Source organism: Vanessa cardui, chromosome 25 (assembly GCF_905220365.1).
Source record: "Vanessa cardui chromosome 25, ilVanCard2.1, whole genome shotgun sequence".
Taxonomy (NCBI): Eukaryota; Metazoa; Arthropoda; class Insecta; order Lepidoptera; family Nymphalidae; genus Vanessa; species Vanessa cardui.
This window is the reverse complement of record NC_061147.1, coordinates 6,150,540-6,174,072: the sequence shown is the minus strand read 5'-3', so window position 1 is coordinate 6,174,072 and position 23,533 is coordinate 6,150,540. Positions and strand designations below refer to the sequence as shown.

General features: G+C 33.0%; 2 protein-coding genes across 2 annotated transcripts in view; one reads left to right on the top strand and one right to left on the bottom strand.

The window, feature by feature from the left end:
- LOC124540475 (dihydropyrimidinase) overlaps positions 1-7,373 on the bottom strand; it is a 71,711-nt gene extending 64,338 nt beyond the window's left edge. The window contains exon 1 of the mRNA XM_047118079.1: positions 7,161-7,373. Within this exon, the coding sequence (XP_046974035.1) occupies positions 7,161-7,202 (42 nt within the window). The 5' untranslated portion in view covers positions 7,203-7,373. The remainder of the gene's footprint in view (positions 1-7,160) is intronic.
- Positions 7,374-7,712: 339 nt separating this feature from the next.
- The window catches only part of LOC124540478 (endothelin-converting enzyme homolog), a 74,417-nt gene continuing 58,596 nt past the window's right edge, over positions 7,713-23,533 (top strand). Inside the window, exon 1 of the mRNA XM_047118083.1 lies at positions 7,713-7,907. Within this exon, the coding sequence (XP_046974039.1) occupies positions 7,875-7,907 (33 nt within the window). The 5' untranslated portion in view covers positions 7,713-7,874. The remainder of the gene's footprint in view (positions 7,908-23,533) is intronic.

Genomic DNA, 23,533 nt, shown 5'->3' with positions numbered 1-23,533 from the left:
TATTATATAATTGACGACCTCCATGGTCGAGTGGTATGTACACCGGTTTTCATGGGTACGCCACTCTGAGGTCCCGGGTTCGATTCCCGGCCGAGTCGATGCAGATTACCATTAGTTTTCTATGTTGTCTTGGCTCTGGGTGTTTGTGGTACCGTCGTTACTTCTGATTTCCATAACACAAGTGCTTCAGCTACTTACATTGGGATCAGAGTAATGTATATGATGTTGTCTCATATAATTTACTAGGAAAACATACTAGGTCATAAGGCATAATTAAAAACGAACATTTAAAAATAAATCTTATTTTTTTCCTGTAAGTTAAATTCAAACTTAAGGATTTTTCTCTTTATACATATGCATGTATTATACATACATATAACCGCCCTCTTGAAACACTCAGTGTATTGATAAAAACCGCATTAAAAGCGTTGCGTATTTTATTCTAAGCGTACAGACGGCGGGAGGCGACTTTGTTTTATATAGAGAGTCGAGTAGGCTTTAAACAAGGTCTGTTGAATCGCCATCTTTCAACACGACATTAAACTAGCCGCCCACCCCGACTTCATATGACTACAATAAATATTTTTATCTCTGGGTATATTTTAACCAATATGATAAGAAATCACTAGACGATCTATGCGTCGTACAACATGCTTTGCGTATTTTTTTTACTATCACAATTATGTACGTATGTGTCAAAATGCTGTCTGTGATTTTCCTGTAAATATTTCAGAGTTTATAATTATAAATTTATGACACGAAATTGTGTGATCGTTACAGTTTTGGCAGCGTCTGCTTCAGAATCTAGACCGAATATTTTCTCTCAGACGTCATATTGTGCTATCACCAAAGCAACATGCATAGTATATCCTGTAAGTCTATAAACTAAAAAAACATTAAAATAACCGTATTCACCCGTTTCATTTTGCATGAAACAATTAAAAGTTGCTTCTTTATATATACATATGATTAAAAGCAATGTTGTTGTAGAAAACAGATATGTTATTAAAGCGCAAAAAGTGAAGACTAGAAAACGTCCTAATTGAGACGTTTGCCTTTAGTCGTTTTACGTAGTAATACGTTATATTACAAAATAATTACGTAGTAATACGTTTTGCGTAATGAAAACATCTAGTTATGCCTTTTACTTATTGTTTTTATCAAGCTATCCTTTTTACTTTTAACGAAATTTAAAAATAAATTAAAATAAACGATCCCCGGCGCGGCACACTTTTTTCTGATGTTTAGTATGGATATAACATATCTGTTTATTAGAATATCATTGATTAAAACTATAACATTTTTTAATCCAAAATTGAAACTTAAGAAAAAAACAATAACAGAAATACTCAGTACCTACGTAGCAGACATTTGAACACATTAAGCACTCCATAACGCTCAATGGGTGCTTCAATGGAAATGAGACGATGGTATTACTTCACATATAACTAACTATTTGTTGACTACGTACGGTAAAATTCATGCAGTTGATGCAAATGTATAGAAATTCCAAAACTATGTGTGTGTGCTGTTACGACATTAGTTAGTTCATAGTGGTCGTCAGCGTTTGTGTGGTTTGGTTGTCATGTGTTAGACAAAAAAGTAACTCATGTCCATCCCTGGAGTCCAAGTTTGCTTCATACCAAATTTCATCAAATTTGGTTCTGTGGTTTGTCAGTGATAGAGCGACAGTCAGACAGAGTTTCTTTCACGTTCTTAATAATGTTGTCTTAAATTTTCGTAATTATTACACATTGAAATAAAACTAGTTTTAACGGATTTTTTACAGGGTTGGTGGTCACACTGTAAAGTGCTCGAAACGTCGTGATGTTAAAAATAATTAATATACGCGATTCAAATCCGTTAAAACTAGTTTTATTTCAAATTATTATTAGTATAGAAGGATATATGTCACGTCATGGGAATAGAACCGTTTCAGAAATAATTTATAATAGTATGAAGACATGTCTGATAAAAATAAACTCGCTGTTTTTCGTAGAAGCTTCGTTCCGACCGAGTAGTCTTGACACTGTCAAGATATTATTGAATTGAACTAATGAACTATTATGGAGATCTCGGAACAAACATACATAATATTTCCTGCAATACTCAATCACCATAAATAATACATAATTATTATATTAGCGCGAGTTCGCAAAAAATTAAATTAAAACCCGCATATAGTGTTTAATATACCATACAAATTTGGTCTATAAGTCCAATAACTATAAGAGCTAATTTGTTATATCTCATTTTACCCGTTAATTCTTGGAAATGTGGTTGAAACGCAAAGCGTAAGTAACGCCTGGACTTAACAGTTTAACATAAATCATTGTTACGGCCCTTTGTGAGGGACGGGCCCTCCGCGGCGAAAATAGATTTAGGGATAACTTTTTAAAAGATCGATTTAATTCTTAGCAATGGTGTGAGTTTATATTTTATTTAAGATAGTTGGTTATGTGTAGCCACACACTTATCACTATTGGCTGTATCGCGTTTATAATTTTATTAACGTAACTAGGTTAATACTTCAACAGACTCATTTTATTATATTAGGTTTTCATTAGTGGGTTTATTCTTAACTGGTTTCCGGTCACGGATTCGCCCGGTTTTAATGGGTGGGTGCAAGTTTTATTTACTGATTTTTTAAATTTAATTTTAATCTTGACGAGTGTGTAAATTATTATGATGTTAAATTGAGTAGTTGAAGCATGAAAGCGTCAACAAATAAGTCAACTCACTTTCACATTTATCATATTATTGGGGTGCAAATGTTATTTAAAGTAACTTATGCCCTGTATATCCTGTTCCAGTTACTATTTTATTTGCTTATTGTTACATTATTGTCATTCTCAATAAATTAAAATCATCAAGTCTCGTGTGTGTATGTTTATATGATATAAATATATTTTTATTATAAGTGTATATTTCATGATGTTGTAAAATTTTGCCTTTATAATTGTTTTATTCCAAAATCTCATGTAAAGCGTGATGTAAAATTTCAAGGTTTGATTGCAACTTTTCTATGTGAAACGTTTCACTGTATACATAGCTTTTTGTTTATAAACCATCTCGTGTTCAATGGTGAAGCAAAACACCTTGCAACAGTATGGTGAAAGTCAAGGAAAAAATCTTTATCAATTAAGATCAGTCATGCGTGATATCACCTATGTTAAATTTAATAACAACATAAGCTATACTTGACAAATAACATTTTGTTTACAAACGGACTTCAAAAAGGAAGAGGTTATTCATTCGTCCGCATTTTGTTTTTTAATGTTTGTTACCTTTACTAACCTTAAATTTTTCTGCGTGGGCCGATTACATTTTTTTTTTGTTTGAAAGCTAGTGCTTGTGGTCCCATTTTCTCCAAAGACTCCAAATATAACAACAACTGTAACCACATTATACAATCGCAAATCGACTTTGAAGCAGTCTAATACTTTTTTTTTCATTTCATTTTACTTAGGACTCTAAAAAATATGTTGAATACGCAATTACTTTTATTACTTTTTAGTGCATATTTATTTGTATTAAAATAGTGTTTTTCTTGAAGTCGGTTTTTTTCGTTAAATTTTTTATTTATTACGTCATGGATTAATAATTTTATTTGTTACTTGTGATAAGCCAGAAACTTGACATTTAACATTCGCAAAGCCTACAGGGTAAGATTACCATCTAACCTTCGGCTCCCCTTGTTCAAACCGGAAGTGTTTAAATAGCTTGAGGCACCTTTATGCGTTTTTAAACAAAACAACCCTCTGTTACTCATTAGTGATACACGCCACTTGATAAATTAATGACCACACAAAAAAATGGCGACTGTCTATACATACGATACTTTTTATTGATCGTGGAATGTATAATATTGCAATTAATTCTGTTATTATTTTGCTCAACAACAGCCTGTAAATTCCCACTGCTGGGCTAAAGGCCTCCTCTCCCTTTGAGGAGAAGGTTTGGAACATATTCACCACGCTGTTCCAATGCGGATTGGTGGAATGCACATGTGGCAGAATTTCTATGTAATTTGTCACATGCAGGTTTCCTCACGGTGTTTTCTTTCACCGCTGAGCACGAGATGAATTATAAAGACAAATTAAACACATGAAACAGCGGTGCTTGCCTGGGTTTGAACCCGCAATCATCGGTTAAGATGCACGAGTTCTAACCCCTGGGCCATCTCGACTCTACTATTTGCTCATTCGTAAGGTTTAATTCGTTTGTCCAATAATTACAATAATTAGGTGTCTTATATAATTTTGTAAGAGCTTCGTCTTCTGTTTAATTCATTTTCAGGACTCCTATCACTATTGGAATAAAGGAATTATATAAACACTTACAAAATCCTTTTCCTCAGGAAAGGGATATGTATACAGTTAAAATAAATAACCAATTATTACTAAACCATTACTTTGTTGTTATATTCGTCTGTTTGTCTATCTGTCTGCGGTAGAATACCCGCAGTGCGCAAGTCCGAATCCCACTTAGCCGGTTTTATTGACAAATAAAAATCGAAAGTCTTGCCAAACATAAGAGAATAATGTACTAAACTGATAAATAACATACTATTCACATATAAAACATTGTGAGGAAACCTGCATGTATCTAATTTGAAAGAAATTCTGCCACATGTGAATTCATCAACCCACATGGGCGCAGCGTGGATTATGCTCCTAACCTTCTCCTCAAAGGAAGACGAGACAGGCCGCTACTACTACTAATGATATATGTTACAATTTTTTCGATTGTGTGTGTGTGTGAGTATGTGTGTACGTGAGGTTAAGAAAAACATGCTCATATTATCGTTCCATATATCGTTGAGTAACAATTAAAGCTAACATCGTTATCATGTTAACGACCATCCAATCGTTAACTGTACTGTAGTGAAAACCGTATCAAAATCCATTAATCCCGAAAACTAGAGCAAGTCTATGAACATGCCAGCGAGTTACTATCGGAATTCAATTTACCACAGACTATAATGTCGTAGAAAGGTACATTCAAATTTTAATTAGGTTAATTAAAATATAACTAAAGACATCCGCTTTTAACTGCATTAAATCCCCTAGGAGATCGTTATCGAATATTTCACTTGGGAATTTCCAAGCGTTCCCATTTAGATTACCTGATATTATTTGATATAGTGAGCTGTTGATGACTGTTTACTTTTTTTTTTAAATTTTGGCAGCCGGCTTTGTACAAGGTCGCAGTCGATACGACTTAGGTAAAAAAAGTAAGACTCTCCTAATAAAAAGAAATCTCATAGATATCAAGTCGTCTTCTTTTGAGGAGCAGGAACTGAGCGGTTGAGGTCGAGGTCTAAGTCGGGTGGAGTTTAGGTGGATTGTCTATCAGGTTTAACCGAAAATTTTTATACCCGAGCATGTGATAAATTAATAAACACATAACGCACATGAAAATTCAGTGGTGACTGGATTTGAACAGGAAGTCGTATTATTCTTGTGATTTATCACTCGGCCATCGACTTACCAATTAATTTACCAAATAGTAATATAAAGTATTGCTGTGTTCCGGTTGCATGGTTTGTGAACCAGAGTAATTAAAATCGACATAACTTCGATCTCGTGGGTGGCGGTGCATGGTTGGTTTAAGAAGACATTTATATTTCAGTACCAATGTCTATAAAGGGAGGATACAAATTCTAATCAGCCGAATTTTTCAGACCTCTGCCAGAATCATTAAAAAAAAAAACATTAGTCTTTTTCTTTTTTTCAAAGCATATTTTCACTTCATCAGCAAAAACACTATATAACACCACGCTGTTATGCGTTCAAGGCATGCAATTAATAAAGGTAACTATCTTCAGTATTCACATTCCCAGTAACAAGATACCATTCCAGCTGATCGAATCGGTTGTTTACAAATATTTACTTGATACAAGACAGAACAATCTGTGTTCGTACTAAAGACGAATGGTGTAAATGTTTAGAGAAACATTGGTATGCTAACTTATAACGATCGTTTGAGATAGCTGAGAAATCTGCCTTTAACACTTAAATCGAATTCATTTAAAAAAAAAACTCGTTCTTTTTTTAAAATAGACAACGAATGAAATATAAAATTCTTATGGTAATCATATATATTGATACTGTTAAGTTCTTGGCCCTTATCAATACAGTATTCCAGTATGCCCTTTGTTCTAACTAATATCGCAGCACTGTAGTGGAAGGTTTGTTCATAATTGATACTCTGACGATGATCGCTCAAAATGCAAATCTATCAATAAAAAAGTGATTCATTCAAAAAAAGAATGCCGGTTTTTTAAATGTAATAGTTACAAGATTCGCACACAAAATGTTTGTCGATTTTTGCTCTAAGCTAAAGTGTATTGCGCATGACACGTACTGTTGCCAACCTAGACCCTTTGCGGGTACGTTATAGGGTCATTCACCCATCAGGACCCGACTCACCCTTAACTTATATCAGATATATCAAACCTCTTCGGTTACATCATTTATAATACTGGTGTTTTATAATGAAACAAAATTTACATTTATAACATAAGTGTTATTTTATTACAGTAACATTCAAATAATTCGACTTGATTTTTCTTTCTATTATATGTAGTACTTTATAACATAACACACTTAAACAATGAAAACAATTACATTGTTCACAGAACAAGCCGACCGTACTAGCAAAAACACATTAAAATTCACGTCAATTCATATAAATCTACCTACCCACACCCATCAGTATATTTATGTTCAAAAAGCGATAAATATAAAAATATAGTTTAATATAATTGCGATAAGCGTTTAAATAATAAATATACCGATAACATTAAATAATCGTAAATAGCTTATTATATTTTTAGTTATATTGTACTGAACTACGTTTTTTATAAGTTTAATCCTCGTTGTAACACTCTAAATATTTCTCGACATGAAGCAATACTGCCAAGAACCGGCCGGCAACCTAATTCTATATGAAAAATAGGTCAGAATTTTTCCCAGGGGATCAAACGTATACGCACGATTTATATGTATATCTAGTATTGAATTAGAATTATATATTAGAACAGCAAAAATTAGTAAATTTGATGTACTCAGCAGATTCCGACTTTTGTTGCATTAAATTATTATTATATTTTTATATAACGTAAAAACAACAGGTTGTGCAAAACCGTTACGTACCTGCAAATGGATAGGGACTTTCTTCACAGGTGCGTTGGCCATTTTCACAAAAATCCAAGCACAATATTCACTAAACTAGTAAATTTATTTATAAAACGTGTAGGCGGTTTTGCAAATTATGTCTTTCGCAAAACTGATTTAGCCGAAATGCACATGTACGAACTAATGTAACGAACGTTTGCCAACCTACTGATTATTATTTTCAACGAAAGAAAACACTTCCCTCCCATACGCATGCGTAAAAATCGTTTTAATCTGATTGGACGGCTAAAACTGATATTGTTGCAAGTAGTAATATTTATAGTTGTATTAACGCTCCACTAGATGGCAATAGTGTAGCCAATAACTCTCATTAATAGTTAATAGAAATTATATTATATTATAATAAAATCTTGTACATTCATTTATGAGTAGCAATTTTAAATATTAAAATTGATAAGCCATATATATTTTATCACATATTTTTCACGACGAAAACGAATCTTAGGCACGTCAGCGATAGATGGCGTTGGGAGCGAAATTTAAAAGTCGATACGAAATTACAATGAAGGATTGGGCCGACTCTTCCCGACCAAAACATTTAATCGAACCATGCGTCGGGTGATACCGATTTTTGGCGCCCGTTTCATTACACGATATTAAAGATAGAAGACGATATATTTTTTTTATTTCAATGTGAAGTGAAGTGTCTGTGTAATATATTATTCTGCACTAATGCCCACACTACACCTCAAGCCAGGATTGACGGTAAAATATTTTTTCTTACAGTCGAATATTACAAGTATATTTTTGGCTTTGTTACAGAAATAACCATGAATTCTTTTATGGCTGTGTTTATGAAGAAAACTTAAAATACACTTGATTCCTCAGTTAATCGGTAGCAAAATATTGAAATTAGTAGATAAAATATAAGCGAGTATTTATTGCAGTTAGAACTCGATCGCAAAATTTTTATTTTCTAATAAACAAAAATATTTTACAAATAAAAATACTGTGACCACTGACATATTAATTAATAGGAAAAAAAATTAACTACTGGATATGGGTAGTATGTAGCAGTGATGTTTAAAGGCTAGTTATTTTCGTGTCAATATTATATTTTTCAAACCATAAATTTAATTGATATTTTAAATTTGGTTGAGAGGATAAATAGAACAATAGTTTTGTTGCCAATAGCATGTATTTTTTATTAATGCAAGATTTTCAAAAATAATCAAGTAGTTTAAAATTGTTATTTAAATTTTTAACTAATATTTCCCTCTTTAATGTGAAATTAATATTGGTTATTTACTTTCACATATCCATAGTTTTCGTATTATATTATTTTTTTTACTTTATATAAATATATTATATTAACGAATGATTTTATTGAGTAAAATAATATTTTTGTTAAAAATTTCAATATCTAATTATTTTTACTCGCAAATTGTACGTTAATAAGTTTGAAAGAAACAATTAACATTTAAATATAGTTTTTTTTTTTATTATTTATTTCGAACGTATACATAGACTAGAGTAGCGAGTGGGCTACCTAGAGTGACTGTCATCGTCTATATATATTTGCAATTTAAGAAATCCATTTCGTAGATTTCCAACGTGCCATAAACCTTTGGAACTAAGAAGTTCCATCCTTTTTGTGATGCAGCTCACACTCCCTTCAAAAGAAAACACAGCAATGATAAATACGTATATGAAGCATCATTTTTAGATTATCTTGAAAAACGTTTGTATTTATAACTATAAAAGATTTTTAATTCAATGTAAACATCGTTGTTTTCAGACATATAAATAAAAAAATAAGGAACCCTTAAAATAGTAATATAGACATTTTACTTTACATTTAACGAAGCAAGCAAACAGTTCATGAATAAATAAATATAACAAATACACTTCTAAGTTTAATTTCGTTGATTATACGTTCCAAATTATATATATTTATTACGAACTATTAAAATTATTGTGAATCCTTAATTGCCAATATCTTTTTTATTTAATAGTGTTTAAATAAAAGCAGTAAAATTAAATTAAATGTAAATGAGTTTGGGGCAACACCCCACAGCCGAAAGATTTCCAATAAGGGTTGGCGTTCACGCTTCGGGCTGCCATAAAACTCACGTAACCCTTATCAAGCTGTTTACAGACACTAAATAAGTGAAACACAAATACAATAAATAATAACGATAATAAATAAAAGAAAAGTTAAACATGCTATATTATATAGGATTATTATTTATTAGGAGTGTACACCTCATTCTGAGTTGTAAGATATAATAGGTTGGGGAAAAAGTTTCTTCGTATTTTATATGAAAATTCAAAAAGTTTTTTTTATAGTTTATTTACATTTGACTAAAGTATGTAGGTGCCATTTTGTTCCATAACTTTTGGCCATCTTGTTGGTAGTGACATGATCCCATTGCTGTAAAAATTTTGGGGCTTCTGATCGAAAAACTCTGATCTGATCGACAAGTGGTTTTGGCAGTCCTCTCGTGATGTTAACCTGACACTGCCTAAGGAATTTTGCAGAGACCGAAACAGATGAAAATCTGAAGGTGCAAGGTCAGGACTATACGGCGGATGCATTAATACCTCCCAGCCAAACTCTCGTAATTTTTGTTGAGTGGCTAAAGATGTGTGAGGTCTAGCGTTGTCATAGTGAAAAACCACACCCCTTCTGTTGATCAATTCTGGCCGCTTTCTCTCAATTTCTTGCTTCAATCTCGTCAATTGTTCGCAATACAGTTCTGAATCGATAGTCCTGCCGGGCGGTAATAGCTCATAATGAATGATGCCCTTCCAATCCCACCATACACACAGCATTACCTTGTTGCGAGTTAATCCAGGTTTTGCCACAGTCTGTGAAGCTTGACCGGCCTTTGACCACGATCTTTTTCGCACGTTCTTGTCGTATGTGATCCACTTTTCATCACCAGTTATCAGCTTCTTCAAATAATGGTTCGGTTTCATTACGTCGTAATAAAGAATTACATTAGGTTTCTTTCAGTGAGTTCATGAGGCACCCATATATCGAGCTTTTTTGTGTACCCAGCTTTATTCAAATGAGTCAAAACCGTTTTGTGGTCAATTGCCAGTTCTTCAGCTACATCGTAACTACTAATATGCCGATCTTGTGCCACTTTTTCAAAAATGGCATCAATTTTGTCCGTAACAGGGCGACCAGAGCGAGATGCATCTTTGATATCAAAATTTCCGGCTTAAAAACGCTTAAACCAAACTTGCGCTACTCTCACAGATACTGCATTAGGTCCATAAACATCACAAATTTTTTTCGCGGCTTGAGTTGCATTTTTACCTTTTTTATAGTAAAATTTTAAAATGTATCGAATTTCTTCTTTAGATTCACTCATTTTAACAACAACAAAAACAAATGAAAATCACACAAATTCCTAATTTGAATTTGGAAGTACCTTCTTTAAAATTAAAACTTTTTAATGATACCAAAACCAGCCAGATACAAATGGTATAGCCAAAGAGATTTTATTACAAGTTCATACATACTATATGCGAAAAGACTTTTTCCCCAACCTAATAATACTTGTATCATACAAACTCCTATACGAGATTAGGATCTAGTTAATACAACAACAACATTGAAAAAATACTTTTTATTAAAATATCGACGCAGGGCGCAATTTATTTAATAAAGTTTTTAGTTCATGTACCTACTGGGCACTTATTTGATTCATATAGGTTGTGTTAAATTCGGTAAGCTGTTGCATACTCATCGCTCATCGCATATTATATTTTATCATTGACCCAGGTCAGCTCAAACCTAGTTGTGTATTTTTGAAAGTGATCCAATGGTCTTCCTAGTAACGTGAGTTCGAAAGTCCAACTTTTCTTTTCTCATGGCGCCATGCCATGTTTATCTTATCTACACGTAGTATAAATGTGTTATATCGTCATGATATAAATAATCGATATAAAAGAAACAACCCCGTTTTTTTTACTAAATAATCAGTTTCAGAAGCAATCCACAGAAGCCTCAAGAAACGCGGTATGCTACGAATGTGCAAACAAAAATAAATAATTAACTATAAATGATTTTCTAACTAATATTATAAGCACGGAAGTGTTTTTTGAGCCAAGATGGTTAGAACGCGTGGTAGAGGCAAGCACCATTTACTATTCATGTGCTTAATTTGTGTTTATAATCCATCTCGTGGCCGGAGGTGAAGGAAAACATCGTAAGGAAACCTGCAATTTCATAGAAATAGATAAAGGTTATTTGTATAATATTAAATCTTTCTGTTTAAGTTAGAGTATCCAGCCGTTATTCGTGTTGCCGGACATGTAAAGTTTCACCCCTTAAATCATGCGGGCTATTTGTCAAAGGAATTTTGTTTAGTATTCTGATAGGCTCGCCTGAAAAGCAACACATTTCTAAGTGGCTGTATTTATTCTACTCCTCTGTCTATAATACATATTTACAATACAAAAAATATATATATTTGAACAGTGAGAAAGGTATTATTAGAAACCATTCCTTACATAGCTGTCGGTCCACTAACTATGAGATCTATGAAAGGCCAACGCTAACTCGAAAGAGAAATATCAATACTGTATATTGCTATTGCTGTTGAAAGGTGATTGGTACCAGGCAACAGGCACGGGATAGATGGGGACAGCTGGCTATTATTCATCAAATAGTTTCTTAAATAGTTTTCTTAAATAATTTATAATAGATTTTTGTCACCAAAAATAATTGCAATTTTCGCCTTATGGTTTCCACAAGTTTACATGGCATGCGTATTCTAAGGTCATCCGATATGTATAGAAGATTTAATCCTGAGATAAAGATGTGAAGTGATTAATATTTATAGTGCCGAGGCTTTATATGGTAAGCAATTGATGTATTGCTGATTTATTGATGAATATACTGTGCAGCCAGCTCGAAATTCAGATGGCAATCTGTGTTTATTCAGGTTTATGATATTGAAACTGTTTAGAAATTTTTCTTTAATCAATCCCACATCTTCTCAACTATTAGTAGTAATTTCGTATTATTTAATTTTGTAAAACACGATGAGATCTATGGATCTTGTAAAAGCGTAATATACATTTATAATTTTATCCCTTCAATTTATTTATTTATTAAATAGTCCGAAAAATCTGGAGCAACAGACAGCGTGCGAATTTGTTTTATACGAAGGAAGGCAAATAACATTAAGGCCTTAAATAAATACAAATATAAATGAAAAATAGTTACTGTACAAATATTTTGACGTCGTAGAACGGTAGCAAAAATGCTAACAATGAAATTTTGAATCGCAGTTGAAACACAATTCCGATCCTCTGAACGAAAAACCAACCAGCCCTTCGGTCGCCAGTGGAGGCAATAAGGCGACGTATTATACTTTTAATGCATTTTACATTATACTCACATTGCACTTACACACATTAACATCGAGGACTTCATATACATTATTCCTACAGTTTGGTATTTATGTTGTTAATCTAGTCCGCTCATCGGAATTTCCTCGTACTTCCCTTATGGTACTGGAACTGGTAGTTCCATATTATATCACATTTAAGTATACAAATTTTCCAGCTCTATATCACACATTTGGAAGATAAAGATTTTTATAATTCAATCAAACTGATCGATTGATTCAGGACACTTCAAACTGGATCACATCACTCTCACTGGATATCAGGGGACCAATTCTACGAATAAAATGACATTTTTAAAGCAGATAAATCAAAATGACAAACACTTAAATTCAAATGCGAAATATTTTGAATTGACGTTTATTTATTTATTTATTTTATTTATTTTATTTTATTAAATAGGAAGCCAACGTTGTATACAGTTTTGTTTCTTATTCTAGACTACAATTATTAAATAACTTAAATATAAAAATTGTATACCTCACTTATAGGCTAACTTAACATGCGTAGGAATAAAAAAAAAAGAACATTCTTTGTTATAAAACTTAAAATAGAACTAAACTACGTAAGCAAAAAAAAAAAAAAAAAAGGAAAGAGGAATTAACAAAACATGCAAAAATAACAACAACACAAAAAAAAATTAAAGGTCGTTATAAAATTTGACAATTAAATGAATTTTAAATCATTAAAGTAAATAAAAAAAAAATTAATGAGCTTACTACGACATACATAGGAACTTGGTCTTGTGTCTTAGAATTAAATAAATGAAGTTTACGCTAAGTGGTTAGATGCTTTTTAATTTGTCTTATTTTATAAACATATTATTTTATAAACATAATCTTTTTTTTATTATATTGTAATATGTTTGAGCGCAAACCGCAGAAGCCTTGTGTTAATTTTGATTGACTTTTTCATGTGAAAAGGTGTTGTTTTTGTTCGATCTTGTCACAATTTTCGACAAACGATAAATTCAAGCTTTTCGATAAACCCAACTTTTGATTATCCGAAATACTCTTGCTCTCACTTAGTTTGGATAATCAAGGTACTCCAATGTGATTCAGATTAGAAGAATCTGAAATGAATGAATGTTATATTATAGCAGAATTGGTAACCATTCAACTGGGTACCGGAACTGGATAAAATAGTATTAGTAGAATTGTCCCCAAGGTCATTTCTCTCATTTCTCAGGTCTAGAGTTATAATCCAAACTCCATGATGATGTTGTAATGGATTTTTAAATGACTATCCTAACTTAATTTATAAATGCGCAAGTGTTGTTACGTTTTTGCGGCTTATTACTACTCAACCGATCGTCAAGGTATTTTGCAGACATGTAAGGTCGTTATGTTCATTGTGCATGTAATTGTACTAGCGCACACACTCTTCAATTCATAACACTAAAAAGTACCATAATATATTGCTGTGTGACAATAGAATATTTGATGATTGGGGGGGTACCTAGGCTGGTGGGTTTCACAAAAAAAACATTAAGGTATCTCTCTAACCTTACGACTAAGGTACCTTAACTAGACTACTATTTAATATTAAAATAATATAATATTATATTATAGAGATATATTTTATATATTATATTATAGAGTATTTTTTTGAGTTTTAAACGTTAAAAAGCATCCATCTTATTTTGTTGAAAATGTTCCTTAAGCGGAAAATTCTGTTTGTTAAATCGAGCAAAACAAAGCTTAAATCCAATTTCTAAAGCGAGGGAATTTCATCTGACCTTTAAACTTGATTAACTACTAAGTGAACTTGGTAGCTCCGTAAGTACAAAACAATTAGTTCCGGTCAGAATCGAATGAAAATCGACTTAACTAACTTCGTTTATGTATGTTACAACTTTGCTAAAATTAATCTTGCGTTTTCGTTATTTCTTTAATACATTGTGGCTGCTCTTTGGATTAAAAAGTTGCCATTTTTTACCATTTTTGCCCTGTAAACTATTATATCCACTACCACCACCACTTCGCCAATCTACCACCAACACACCTAAACCTTACCGAAAACATACTTACTTAAAATTACTTTCTCAATTTTATTTCTTTAGTTATCCTAACTAAACTATCCTAGTTTTGCAAAGAAACGTAGTTTTGCCCATAATTGCGTCATAAACTAATATATTCTTTATATAATCACCAAAATTTCAGACTCCAAGCTGATGTTCATCTAACATACGCCAAGCACGAAATGACTATACGCTCAATTGGTGCTTGGCAGGGTTTGAACCAGTTTTTAAGCTTCGACTTTAGATTTACCTGTCTAATTACTTAACCGTTTGGACTATCAACTTTAACTATAATAATAGATTTTAGTTAGTACTTAAAAATGTCTCCAAAAGTTTTCCATTCATGTAAAAAATATGTGTGAGTATTTATTTATGATCATGATAAAGTCAAAAAAATAATGACAAACTCTATCAGCCATGAACTTTTATCGTACGGTTGGACGCTTTCTATCTCTATGCAAAAATATTGGATTTATTTATGCAGTACTTTTCGCCTGCCTCATTGCTCGCTCGTTACCTGGGTGTCTTGTATGTTTTAGTTATAAAAAAGTAATGTATGTCATTTATTACGGGTCAATCTTGGTTCAAACTACGTTTCACCAAATTTGGTACAGAGGTTTAGAGAAAAGCATAACAAAGTTACTTTCGCATATATGATATTAGTATAGATTTCAGAACGCAAAATTAAATATTGATAACTTAGCGTGCGTCTCCCTGTGGATATATGTAAGTACCTTGATAAGGATGAATAGAGTATTCATCCTTATCAAGGATCAATTTCAAGTATATCGAAGTATCCATATACATACTATGCTCTGCTACCGTTACCTATTCTGTGAATCACTATTTTATTTATTAGTAACAGTCCGTAAATTTCCCACTGCTGCTCTCCCACTAAGGAGAGGGTTTGGAATATATTCCACCAAGCTATGCTAATGTGGGTTGGTGGAATGCACATATTGCACGATGTCTTCCTCCACCGCCGAGCACGAGGTGACTTATAAACACAAACTAAGCACAGTCGTGCTTACCTGGCTTTGAATCCGAAGCCCGCATTCATTAATTCTCAGCTCATTTTACTTATTTGCTTTCGACCTTATGGCGTCTTTGTTTCTACAATGGTGTAAGCAAGTTTAATTATAGGAAGACATCTCTGTTCCCATGTTGGAAAAGCCATTGATGGTGTGTGAATATTTCGTTTAGTACCAATTACTATGGGTTGGAGTAAAAATGCGATAATAGTCATGCCAAGTGTTGATTCAGTTCATTGTTTTGATATGATAACTTAATCTTACAGACGTATAACGTCTGTATGTAAACATTAAAATAAACTTTATTCACGTAGGCTTCAGAACTATAATACAGTGTGTATTGATATTTAGAAAATAAATATTCTTTCAGAAGAACCCTCAAGAAATTTAGTTGTTACTGAGAAACCGTTGCAATGAGATAATTTGTTGAATAATTTAATATTAATATCTCGTTTTGAAAACCAGACCTTTTATTATAAAAAAAGTTCGTGTATCGGTTATTGACGAGATCCTTCGTCTGAAGCCAATCTAGTAGAATCTAGCCAGGCTGCGTGTAGCCGAAAGCTCAGCGCTGGCTGGTAATACACGTAGAAAAAAAAAGATAGATAAAATAAACAAAGGCACGAAAAATAAATCTGTGATCTTATAAACTATAAAAAGTGTGGAATAAAAATATGTAACATTTCAACTCCATAGAATAAGAGGTCGTAAATCTAATTCACCTTGCTAGATTGGACCTAAACATATAAACACCGCAACACAAAAAGCTTGTAAAAACATAGATATTGTTTTACGGGGTTCAAATGCCGGTTGTTGCTAAGTGGTCACCACTTATAGACATTGGTCGTGTAGGAAAAATAAACCCCTCCTTACATCGCTTATAAACCGACAACCTTGGAAATAAGATGTTATGTCCTTTGTCCCTAAAATTGCCTTGACCCTGAAATTATATTGGCTCACTGGCCCTTTCAACATAAAAACAGTAATAAGTGTTGTCGCTTTGCGTTACAATATTTCATGAGCGGATGATACCTACCCAAATCGACTTGTAAAAAGCGCTACCCCAAAACAGAAAACATTAACATTCTTTGCTTGTAAGCAACAGAAAAACTTACGTTATAAGCTGTATGTTATTTTTTATATGTATATGTGTTGTTCATAACATAATAAACTGTATGTAACAAAGTTTAAAACACATAATCCGCCGCAGACCGACAGATAGATATATATGTAGGATGATATAGGTGTCCTATTGATTTTCTCTTCTCGTATCTCGTACAGCCATCGGTAAGCTCGATAGATACCTACTTTATATAATGTTATTCGAGCATAGAATATTGAGATACTATTGATCGGTATTATTGTTTGATATTAAAATGTCTATATTCTTTTGTTGATTCTGTATAACATACTACCTTATTGAAAAGTAGCATCCTCTGATACGATTATGTATTATGCTCACTAAAGAGTCAGAATATTACATAATATGCTATATATAGTGTGGTTAATAAAGTTTTGTTTGACTTGATTGCAGTTGATTTCGATAAATATACTCAACTTTCCAAATATATTTATACCTTAATTTTATTTAGCTTTGATTAATAAATAAAAACATACATATTTCATTTGACGTGTTGATAATATTTTTTTCTTAATAGTACAAATCTTTTTATTTCCGTAAGGACACTTGAAATAAGTAGATATGTACGAATATATAAAACGTGTGTTAGTTTTGCGGTATCACGGATTGTATGGTGGCAAGAATGCTATAAATATTTGCCCATTAAATCGCAATTCCCATTAGCTTAGCAAACAAGAAAGGAGGAAATTAGTGTAATTGTTAGGTGTACATGTATATATCCAGTGTGAACTGAATAATGAAACAATTAAGAACTATAATACGTCCACGGAGCTATACCTGTTTGCCAAATAAATAAAATTTTCTTATCGTAAGCATAAAACATATGGCTTGAGTATTAATTATAAAAAACTTACTTTAAATACTTCAATAAGGTTAATTTCATGCATTCAAGGGACAATAATTACCATTTTAATTAAAAACAAGAAAGTCATTACATAAATACATATATTATACTAGCTGTATATCCCGACTTCGCTCGGCAAAATTTTTCATTTATACTCTGTCCCTATTTGTTTTTAGCTTGCATTAAGGCTATAAAGCCTTCCTCGATAAATGAGCTATGCTACACTGTAATTTTTTTTTTCAAATATGACTATTAATTCTTGAGTTTAGGGTATTAGGCGTGGTGTTAATACCTGTTGGCTTCCAAGCAGGATATATTAATTTAAATAATTGTATTAACTAACATGACTTTATATTTTTTTAAGTGTTGAAAATGAGTGACTTACCGGTTCTTCTCGGTAGAATCTACTTTCCTAAGCGGTGGTAGCTTCACTTAATTGTAAAATGAAGATTCAAAAGTGCTTGTAAAAGCCTACTTGAATAAAGTAGATTTTGATTTTGATTCAAGCAAACAATGTGACAACAAGAGCTGAGATGGACTAGTGGTTAGAACGCGTGGATCTTAACCGATGATTGCGAGTTCAAACCTAGGAAGCACCACTAGATATTATGTTCTTAATTAAATATTAAATAAACAAATAATATTGGACAACATCACATACATAACTCTGATCCCAATGTAAGTAGCTAAAGCACTTGTGTTATGGCAAATCTGAAGTAACGACGGTACCACAAACACCCAGACCCAAGGCAACATAGAAAACTAATGAACCTTTTCTACATCGACTCAGCCAGGAATCGAACCTATGAAAACCGGCGTACACACAACTCGATCGATATGTTCCAAACTCTCTCCTTAATGGAAGAAGAGGTCTTATCCCAGCAGTGGGAAATTTACAGGCTGTTACTTACTTACTACTACTACTAAATAATCTCTTCAGCTTTATAATCTTCGTATAGATACACAGGAACAATGATAATAAATTAGTGACTTAAACACACTAAAGTATATAAAACGTTTGTTCTTGTTTACGCTAAGAACTCACGGAGCGGTTTTCAGCCCGCGCCCGCCGCGGTGGCGGAATGGAGTTTATTTTCAAAACTCACGAGACCGCAGTTTTGTGCGATAACGCAGCCGCCGCGGTTGCGATTATCACCCGCAAACGTAGCGGTTGATTATCGCAGGACGGGCGGTTGCAAGACGGGCGGTTAAACGATCAGTTCAGTTCCAGACCGTCATGGATACACACCAGAAACGAGCTGTTGCGTTATATTTACTTCACAGAAGAATTAAAAAAAGAAGGCCTAAAAGATTCTGGATACATCCACTAATTGCGGAAAGAAATCGTTATGGATTATTTGTTACTCTTATTAATGAGTTAAAGAAGGATGAGGAGAAGTTCTTTAATTATTTCCGAATGTCCATAAGTAGTTATTTAGAACTTAAAAAAAAAACAGAAACTGCTCTTCAAAAACAACATACTAATATGCGAGATCCCATATCACCAGAGGAAATGTTGGCAGTCACATTAAGGTTAATAACGCTTAATAGCAATTCTATCAAACTACCTAATGAAAAAATACTACCCGGATCTACTTTGCCACCTGTCCCGTATGTATTCGTAGCCGATGAGGCATTTGGTTTGCATCAACACATTATGAGACCTTATGGTGGTCAATTTTTGAGTGTACAAAAAAGGGTATTTAATTATCGCCTATCGAGAGCACGAAGATACGTAGAATGTGCATTTGGCATTTTATCAAACAAATGGCGAATTTTAAATCGTGCATTGGATGTATCAATACCTTTATCAATTAATATTGTGAAGGCATGTTGCATACTTCACAATTTTGTACGAAAACGAGACGGCCATCACATTAGAGAAGAAGATTTTACTCATAATCTTGAGAGTATACAAACACCTCCATCAATACGCAGTGGAAGACAAGCCAACAACATAAGAGATATTTTTCAACAATATTTTATGAGTGACAGCGGAGCTTTAAGCTGGCAATTGTCAAAAATTTAATAACGTTAATTATTATTCTTTTTACGACCCGCTACTACACAGCTCAATTATTAATTATTATTGTAGGTTAAAAATAAACTTATATAATACTAACCATATTTTTTTTTATTTGTCTCATCCAAATTTTCAAAATCTTTATTTAAAATACCGCAGATTTCTTCCCATGCTTTGAGTGTCAAGTTTTTGTACTTATATTCTTCTAAGCTCTTATCCCATATAACTGGCCTATCTTGAACCAAAGTAATTAGTAGATCGACTTCAATATCAGTATCCATTTTGTTGACAAACGTGCGCGTGCGTGCTTGAACGCGTCACTACGGAACAAGGAGTTATCACTGCCTACCAGCAAAATGGCGCGATTTCCCCCCCGCTGCCAACGCGGTCGCCCGCCAACCGACCGCAGAGCGCGCGGGTGCAAATCGCCGCGGCTGCGGGACCGCGACCCGCGCCCGCCGGTAGAAGATGAACCGCCAGTGCAGCGGGACCCGCAAACAACCGCGCACACCGCGGGCGTAAAACGCGTCGTGAAATGTGCTTTAATTTTTTACACATATATCTGCATTCTACAGAAGCTGCGGGCCCGCACCCGCGGCGGGTGCGGGTGAAAACCGCTCCGTGAGTTCTTAGCCTTACCCTCACTCAATCGGAAATCAAAATGTAACAAAACTCAATTAAGATAACCATTAAACGGGCTATCTAGTTATTTTCGCATCAACGTAATTTACGTTCAAATCAAATCGTACGAAAATGTTTTTTGCTAGAACTAAACTTTAAATAAACCGAGATGGTCTAGAGGTAACTTGACTTTTCTCTACAAAGTCACTTCCTCTGTCCCATACATTTAAGCATACAAGATTTAAGCATACATATATAATGTATGCTTAAATCTTTAAAACTGCGCAAAGGATTTTGATGCGGGTTTTTTTTTAAAAGATAGAGTGATTCTAGAGGAAGGTTTTTTTTGTATATAATACACGAACAATATAGTAAAGCAACACTGATAATTTTAGATGTTTGTAATGTGATTTCGTAAATAAACAAATTCTCTAGTATATTTAGTATTAGTATTGCACCCGTGCGAAGCCTAGGTGGATCGCTAATAACCGAATAATGCTTCAATTCCAGACAAGGATCCAAATTTTCATGTGCTTTATTTGTTGTTTATAATTCATCTCGTGTTCGCCAGTATGGATAACATCGAGAGCTAACCCGTATTTGTGGTACGAAAATCTACTGCATGAGTAATGAACCTACATTATGATCAAAAAACTAGGCTTAAGCCATTGTGGGTCATTTGTTTTAGACATTTAAAGCTGTTACTTTTATTAAAAATATTTAAATCGTCAAGAGAATCGTTTGGGAATCTTTTCAAGTTAGATTATTTTCAAATGGTATCCCTGAACGTAATCAGAACGATATCTGAAGTTGGCAATACTCTACTTTTATTTACAAAGCAAATATTCTCAAAGTCACGTCCCTCCACCTAATCCTTATTTGTTCTGTCGGGTACAGAAATTGGGACGATGTCAAGGATTTCGTACCCAATTTTGTCGCTCAATCCGTTCGAGTTGTTTAATATATTGAAAGCGATTTGTTTTTTTCCTTTTTTCAACTCAATATTTGTGCCCGTTTGCGACGAGATTTTTGTGTTCCATTTTTAAAATGTATATTACCTGAAATACGTATGTAATAATGATCTTTAATAGGAAGTGAAGCAGTCCTTAGTATCAAAGATGTTATGGAAAGCTCGATCGATCGAGATCAAGTTCTCAGGACACGAGAGTCAGTTTAGTGTCAGCTTTATAATTCAATAATTTTCTGATAATGTCTTGACAAAACTCAAGAGTTTTTATAATCCGACTATATTGATTTGGAAAAATACCTAAGAATCTTCAGTCTTATAGGCCAACTTAAATTACAAGGCAATTTTAGATATGTACATAAACCTTGAAATAGTTGGAATTACATTACTTGTTCAATATATTCTTGATAAGACACTACAATAGTAGTCCAATTACTACCTAACTACAAGTGATCCATAAATAAAAGATTCGACCGAGTATTGCTAACCTGCTCCTCAGAATTGTTCCGTTCCCTCCCGTTCCCTTAATTTGTCATGGATCCTATGCCAGAACCTTACCAAACTTTCACCAAACTACCCTTAAAGTATATCCTTTATAATAAAAAAAGAATCATCAAAATGGTGCCAACCAATTTTGAATTATTCACATATTTATCGCGCACATACATAATGCAAATTTAAGACTTATGTCGTTTTCATACGGATACCATCATCGGAAAAAAATTAAATTAAAATGGGACCCCACGGGAAGCACTACCTTTCAAACAAAAAAAAAATTATCAAAATCGGTCCACCCAGTAAAAAGTTATGATGTAACAAACATAAAAAAAAAGTACAGACGAATTGATAACCTCCTCCTTTTTGAAGTCGGTTGAAAAGAGAATTGACTGTACAATCGTTAAGCAAAACTGTCTACGAAACGTAAGCTACCATACCTTTGCTATTTACAGACCAAAATGATACATAATATAAGGATGACAGATATTATTAGCCAATTACACAATTTTTCCTTAGGCAAAACGAATTGTTTTTTTAAATACAGTAACCGGGCTTAAGACCTACGACCTAAAAATTGAGTAACTAAGTAAAGTGATTCACAAATTTAATATTTTGGTTTATGATGAATTATATCATGAAAGAACTAAGCTCGGAGATGGTAAATATGTCGACAATGTAGGGCAGGATTAACCCAAATTTACCGTTACCGAAGTTAAAGGTTACATAGAGGTTGACAATTTATACTCAATGTATTAAGTAATACTAGACACGTATACGTGTATCTATATAAAATACGTAGTTCAGTGTAAAAAAAAAAGATTTTCATAATGATGTTCGAGTAAACAGATAATATGTCATTAACGCGCAAAAAGCGAAGATTGGAAAACGTCCTAATTGGGATGATTGCCTTTAGTCGTTTTCATCATAATTATGCCAATAATACGTTATAATACATCATAATTATGTAGTAATACGTTTTGCGTAATTAAAACATCTAGTTATCCCTTTTACTTATTGTTTTTTATCAAGCTATCCTTTTTACTTGTAACGAAATGTAAAATAAACGGTCCCCGGCGCGGCACACTTTTTTCTGTTGTTTAGTATAGGTATGACATATCTTTTTATTACAATATCATTGGATTTTCATTTGACATTTGGTATTATAGCCTATTCCAATCTATAAGGGAGTGAAATCAAAATAAAAGTATTCTTTATTCAAATATTATTATAAAAATAACAAAAAAAAAGAACTTTCAAATTTCCTTATTACAATCAAGGCTGTCAGATTAAGAGCAGGCTCGATATCATAAGCCTTCCAAGCGTGCCCAAAGTTTGTGCTGGAAGCATATTATGTGTTCGTGTAATTGTGGCATTATAAATTATAACTATTGTAGGATATTAAATATAAGCCTATAACTGGTAACTAATTATGAGACCCAAATAAGCTTTAAATAATTTAACGAAATTCAAGTAATGCTGGGATTACGTTATCGTAGGTTTATACTTATTATCCGTTTTCATATGATCAAATGAACATGTGTCAAATCTGTGGCATATTGTATACTACATACTGTTGTAATATACATGTAATATACATTTTTTATATTGCGACACTAATCCACTTAACTACACATATCCACATAATTTTGACTTTCAAACTTCTGATAACAGGGCGTTGATAATAAAATGCCATTCGCGTATCCATAATGAATATTATAGATAACTCAAGCTCTCAACTAATGATATCGCGTCAATTTGATTACAAATCTTGTTTATTTGTCTCTACTTCTTTTGTGTTTGGAATAGGCTACGCCATTGT